General features: G+C 24.7%; 2 protein-coding genes across 2 annotated transcripts in view; one reads left to right on the top strand and one right to left on the bottom strand.

The window, feature by feature from the left end:
- Positions 1–6,817, top strand: part of LOC111623080 — a 36,374-nt gene that overhangs the window by 21,603 nt on the left and 7,954 nt on the right. The window lies entirely within an intron of this gene.
- Positions 3,921–6,817, bottom strand: part of LOC111623063 (solute carrier organic anion transporter family member 4C1-like) — a 4,306-nt gene continuing 1,409 nt past the window's right edge. The window contains exons 2-9 of the mRNA XM_023365545.1: positions 6,015–6,101; positions 5,757–5,939; positions 5,520–5,684; positions 5,165–5,360; positions 4,951–5,092; positions 4,605–4,780; positions 4,383–4,447; positions 3,921–4,309 (exon numbers count right to left, since the gene is read on the bottom strand). Of these exons, the coding sequence (XP_023221313.1) occupies positions 3,984–4,309; positions 4,383–4,447; positions 4,605–4,780; positions 4,951–5,092; positions 5,165–5,360; positions 5,520–5,684; positions 5,757–5,939; positions 6,015–6,101 (1,340 nt within the window). The 3' untranslated portion in view covers positions 3,921–3,983. The remainder of the gene's footprint in view (positions 4,310–4,382; positions 4,448–4,604; positions 4,781–4,950; positions 5,093–5,164; positions 5,361–5,519; positions 5,685–5,756; positions 5,940–6,014; positions 6,102–6,817) is intronic.

The raw sequence follows: 6,817 nt of genomic DNA on the forward strand, positions 1-6,817 counted from the left end.
TAATAAATTAAAGTAATCCAAATTAATATAAATACACAAGCCTTAATAGAAACAAATATACAGAAGTTATGATATTTAAACGTGCATATAAAACTGAAATGTACTAATTAGACAGTTTATTAATAGAAATTTTCTTAAAATAAAATTATTACGGCCGTATTGAATTAATTTATAAGTGTTATTCTCTACCGGATAAATGTTTAATGAAGAGTTATTACTCCTATCTAGAACTATATAATATTACACATTAAACTACACTATATCTTTATTCTAAGAATATTTTTTCATAATATGTTCTTCGGTTTGATATTAAATATTTAAATTACGTTGCACGATTATCATGTCTGGCTTTACTAGGTTTGGCCTGAATTCATTTAAATAGTGATAAGAATAGTTTTTTTCTTAATATAACAGAAGGTTAACTTTTTTAGTTTTATAAATTTGATATTAAGTTTCTCATTTTAATTACGAATCTGATATTAAGATTTAAAAAAATAAAATAAAATATGCGTATTTTATGTGAAGAAAACAAGTTTATATGTTTGCAATGCATGCAAATGGGATAAAATTTTGAAATTGCTATGACTCCTTTCATGGTAATGAATATTACACCATGTTTACATCAAAGTTTTAATGTCTCTCCTAGTGATGCATATTAGTGTAATATGAATATTTCATACGGATATATTTGTGAAAATTCAAATTTTAATTAATTTTTTTGTGATTTTTTCATAGAAGCAAACGATTTTATTGATTGAAATTTTTTGTTCTTGTTGCATCATTCCGAAAGAATGTAAAGTACTGTAGTGGTAATATTTTATGAAAATTACTCTTGCGCCATCTGTTAACAGGTGACGTTATCAAACGAGTATCATTTTCAGCGATATTTCGCGGTTAAACTGAAACAACAATAGTTGAAGCAAAAAGCTTGCCAAATTTTAGTAAAATTTGAAAATAAAATTTAAATAATCTAGTTAAAATCTTTTATTATATTACAGAATATTGCCACAAAAATACTTGAAGTAATTTGTATTCAATAGTGAAAATCAGTAACAAGAGAACTGTATAATGTTATCTTATTCTTCAAATTATTTATTTACGATTGTAGAATGCAAATCTTATTATTACGGATATAAGTTGTGATTACATAAAACAGAAGTAAATTATGGCATTTGGCTAGTACAGTACATCTGTTAACAAATTTTATAATTATTTAGTTATTAAATGACTAACATAGCAAGCTTTCTGAGTCATGTCTATGCTATTATACAAAGTAATACATATACGCTTCTACATATAGAAATATTTCAAGGAAACAAAAAAAAAATTAATTAATTATCTTACGTTGTTAAACAATCTTTCGGCAACAATCAGTCAAACAAATTTGTTTACAAATAATTGCGTGAATAAAATGGAAAGAAAATCAGTGACGGATGAAAATATTCATCTTGAGAATTCCTGTCATTCTTGATTTTTATAGTTTCTTGCTGCCATTTATTAGCATATCGTTTATTTTACTTTTCAAAATAAAAAAAAAAATATATCAAAAAATATAAAAATATACTCTGATAGATTATTAAAATCTTTAAATAGTTTAGCTTCTCTTAAATTTCTTTTAGTACTAAATATAACAAATATTATACATTTATTTTGGAAAAATTTATATGAAAAAATAGATAATTTTGTTTCTAAAGATGTTATAGACGAATACGTCTACAGATTATTACATCAGACACCGGATTCGATTTTCTTTCAGAGTCTGGAAGTTCTCGATAACAGTAATTCTATCTTATTTCTCCATAATAAATGACACTATTAAAATGAAAAAGTTTGTTTACAATGAGAAATAACTGAATAAAACAACTTATTTTTATGTATATGATTCATATGAACAATATAATATAACATTTAAAAATTTATCAGAAAAGTTCTTAAAACTTACTACATGTTGATCTGATATTAATAGTTAAAATAAGAAGAAAACAGTAATTATAATTTACATTATTAAAATAGAAATTAAACAATAATTAATTATTGTGTAATTTCTATTTTCTATTCTATTCTATTCAATTCTAGATTCTATTAAAGAATTTATTAGTTTGAAAGTTTTCTTTGATAATTATAATTGTGAAATTTGAACAAATTATAAAATATCGAATTATTATAAATATATTTAAGAAGCAAAAGGGTGGACAAGTCAATCCTACGCTCTTTGAATTGATAGAATGAAAGCATGTGAAACGTTAATCCATTGTAATTGTTGAATTGAAGTACGCGCTACCTTACTGCTTTTTTACTTGTTAAATTCAATTTGTTACTATCAACAAAAGATGTGTTATCTTAATAATAAACGATGTTTAATGAAAAATCCTAAACCGTTTTTGTCATCATTACGGAAAATAAATAACGGTTAAGATAAAACTATAAGAAACTTAAGCAATTTTCATTAATTACACTCTTCTTTAAGATTATATTTCAGAGTAAATCGCTATTGAAACGATAATCTAATTCTTTTTTGTTTTGTAAGGACACAAACTAATGACGCATTGTGCAAAATCTTTATATGTTCATCTTAATATAAATTTTTTATTAATAAGTATTATTAAAGTTAAGTATATCACGATTAAAAAAATAATTAATCTTTAAATAGTAGTCCAACTGATAAGTTATGATAGTCTAAAACATTAAATGAGGTATTTGTAATGTCTTTGAAATTTGCTATTAATCAACATTATCTCTGTGTTTTATTGCTGAGAATTTGTGAAATTTGAAATCAAAATGCAAAAGTATTTTTAATATTGCTAACTTTGATGAAGATCTGGTCTTAACCAGAGCAATACAGCATGAAGGTTTGGTTTGACTGAATACGACAATGCAACGTGTTGATCTGCTAAGGGAGGCGCCTCTTAAGGAGACTTTTTAAGGGAAACTTGCTCCTATTTAGGTGTTAGAAGTATAAAGAAATCCGAAAAACTCCACGTGGCAGCTCGTTGATGAGGCGTATACCCGCGGTCCACTACCAGTGTTTAGTGGTTTTATTTACTCGGCCACTGATGAATGGATGAAAAAGGAAGACGAAATCTAGGTTACATGCTTAATAAACATTATATATATTTATATATCTTATTAAAAATATGTATACAACAAGCAAACGACGCCACCATTACAACAAAAGCTTCAAGCTCAGATCACATTAATTCTTCTTTTTCCGTAATATAAAATATATCTTATTATATTGAATTTATACAATATGATCTCTAAATCAATTTTTAATTTCAAATTTTAAAATAAACAATGTCAGTTTTTCATACTAATTCTGAAATTGGAATGAAATAAAAATGGTATGCATCAATGTAAATAAAATATTACGATGTTTATGTAAATTTAATGTAAATAAAATTGCGCGTTTTCACGTTATTTATAGAAAGTATAATATATTGTAACTTCTATAAATGATAAATATAGAAAACGAGACGTATTGTAAGTTGAAAATAAAATTTTCAAGGTAAATTACCTTATTATTGGCAGTGACCCAACAGTTAAGCACGCTCTAAATTTCTTACTTTTTATATTAAATTTGATCTTGAAAGCAACCATAACAACTTAAAACATTTTATTGAGGAGTTTCCAAAACTATCGATAGTATTTATAACTAATAATATCTAAAGTGATATCTCGTATTGAAGATGTGAGATATGATAATTCATTGATTCGAATTACATTGATCAATAAAATTTGTCATTATTGATACGTATATTTTAATTAAAAATAAACATTAATTAATAAATTTATTGTAATTAAACAAACAGAAAGCAGAGTTAATTATTGTAATCTTGCATACATTTCTCTTTGAATGGGTCGAAAGTGAACTGTAAATAACACTTGTCTATGATTTGGTTTATATTAAAAATGAATAAACAATAATTCTAAAGATTTATTATATATCAGATACAACAAATGAATTCGGAATTATGTTAATTAGATCATTTCCATTCTGCTGTCTTTTGGTATTCCGGAATTTTGGAATATATTACATCTTCCTCTTCGTTCTCAATAGGAAGTTTCGATAAGTCGACTGGAGGCAAATCATTACTAACGTTATAAAATCCTCCTTTCTCGCTCATAAAATAAACAGCAAGATCAAAAATTACGCCAATTAATATTAATGAAGCTGATATTGCATGAAGATAATAGCGAAACTTATCGAAATCGTAGAACCAACAATTTCCGACTCTACTACATTCTTCTTTCCAGATTAAACAAGTTGAATCGGTTATAGATCCAAATATTAACAGATAAAATATAAAAGCTGTAAATATTAAAATAAACTATGTAAAGTATAGAAATTATTTTTAGAACACTTTATTATTGATTATTCATACCCAAGGAAGGTAAAACAGTTTCTACGGTAACAACAGCTAAACTTTTATCTTTTGGTTCCATACATCTGAAATTTAAAAACAATTTTTTTTGTATTTTAAAAGCTTTTAATTGCGTAGAAAAAAGATAAATTTACATTTAAATTATTTTAAAAGCTTAAGTGATGTATTAAAAAAGTGTTTATTATAATTGAAAGTTATAATTATAGAATTTTGCGAAATTACCTCGACATTATTGAAGAATTTCCAAAACGTGCCGTAGATGATATTATCATACTTAAACTTAAAATAATGATATATGTTAAAAACATATTACAGTTTGAAGAACAAAAGCCATCTGTTGCATTGGAAGGTGCTAGACGTTGTTTGTCGTCATAGAGACACTTGCAATTCGTATAAACCTGTATAAAAATAGCATTGATGATGAAAGTGATTGATACAGACAGTAAACAATTCATTTACTTTTCTCAGTGAACTGAAAGTGATTTAGTTTCGAAGCTTTGTGATATATCAATGTAGACCATTAAAATAATTATTCAAAATTTATTTACCGAAACTAAAATCAACTTACTAAAGGATAAATTGTGTTATTTATTCCACTACAGCCAGCAAAACAGGGCGAAAAATAAGTTGATATTCCATCTGTATCACAAATTGGTTTAAATATAGTTTTATCACATTCACAATCTTTATTACAATCGTTGAATAATGAACTAAAATTTAAATAATTCCAAAATTAAACAATAAAAATAATTTAAAAATTGTTTAAACATAAGTTAACATACTCATATGGATTTTCAGAAATTCCTGATATTTTTATATTGTGACAGCCAAAAATCATTAACATTATAAATCCAATAAGTGTAAATATTTGCATAATTGCCGTACATCTAACAAATTTCCTTGGTTTTGAATAAAATTTATAAATTAAGTACCATCCTCCCAGAATTCCTACCAAATAAGATAAAATGGAGGTTGATCCTGAAACGAAGAAATTCATCAATATCAATTGGAGAATTTTGTATTTTTCTTCTATTTCCTACAAATAAATTTCTCGTATTTGTAATTTCTCTTTTATCTCGAATAAATCAGAAATGGCATGTATTTTATGTTAAATAACATTAAGAGGGAAAAACTTACCTGCAAAAAAAATTGCAGTGAAAACACTTTGTTGAAATTGGCTTTCGATATACTTTGGCATAAATATGTAATAACCAAAACTTCCCATCAAATAAAATATCATACTAAAAGTATGACAAACCAAAAGAGGATTTTTTGATAAACGTTTCAGACTTTGGTACATTTCTGTAATTTATTTATTTTAAAATTTTGAATTTTTAATAAACTTTTTAACGATCGCTCTTGCAATATTCTTACCTTTAACCTTTGTAATAGTAGAAGGAATTATTTGATTTTGCATAATTACTTTACCACCTGCTAAGCGACTAGGAAATAAAAACATGGGAAAGGAAAAAGTTAATAACAATAAAGCCAAAACAAGAAAACCCATCCACCAAGCACCTATCCATCTTGGATCATAATTATCAAAGCCGGGATCATCTGAAGATAAATTTAAAAAAAATTATTAATTTATAATGCGAAATAAATTTAATAATGTCACATACTCATACTTACATGAAGGATTTTCAAAATATCTTAAGCAGATAGAAGCCAGAATAAAACCTAAGCATTGGCCAAATATTTTTAACGAATATACAGAATCTAAAATGTAAATAAATATTATTAAAATATTTAAATAAATTAATATAATTACACTCTATTGTAAAGGAGAATTTCCATTATCTTTTCAAATTTGATAACTTAAATAATGTCTTCTAATTAGAGTTAAAAATTTGTTTAATAAGAATTAAAAACTGAACATAATTAGCTGATATAAAAGATCAACTTATTGTTAATTATATTTTTAACTTTTGTCGGGAGAAGAGATAAGCAAATGAAAGAAACAGGAAATAAGAGCGGAAGAAAATAATCTTGACTTTGCATTCATAATACTTTGTATTCGTGAAAGATTCTAAACAATTACTTTACTCTAACATCTGCTTTTGAAAATAAAAGTATTTGTAATTAGTTAAGATTAAGAAAAATTCACTTTTGATAATTAAAGCTCAAATTTTTTCTTTTATATAATCTAATTTGAAAATTTGATATAACTAGATGACTAACAAAATGTAAAATACAATATTTTCACTCTTTAAACTCAGAAATATTTTCGATTATTTTATTACAATTATTTATTAATTAATAAATATGTTAAATATTAGTAAATTATATATACATATTTCCATGTTTGTGTTTAAAAATAAGATATCAATATAATCAAGATAATACGATTAGAAATAATCTTTTTATATTTATTTTTCTATGTTAAATAGTAAGAATTTCCATATAATAAATACTGTTTAAATTTCATCTTTTTT

Source organism: Centruroides sculpturatus, unplaced genomic scaffold, assembly GCF_000671375.1.
Source record: "Centruroides sculpturatus isolate CEXI.00-Female unplaced genomic scaffold, Cexi_2.0 scaffold237, whole genome shotgun sequence".
NCBI classification, from domain to species: domain Eukaryota; kingdom Metazoa; phylum Arthropoda; class Arachnida; order Scorpiones; family Buthidae; genus Centruroides; species Centruroides sculpturatus.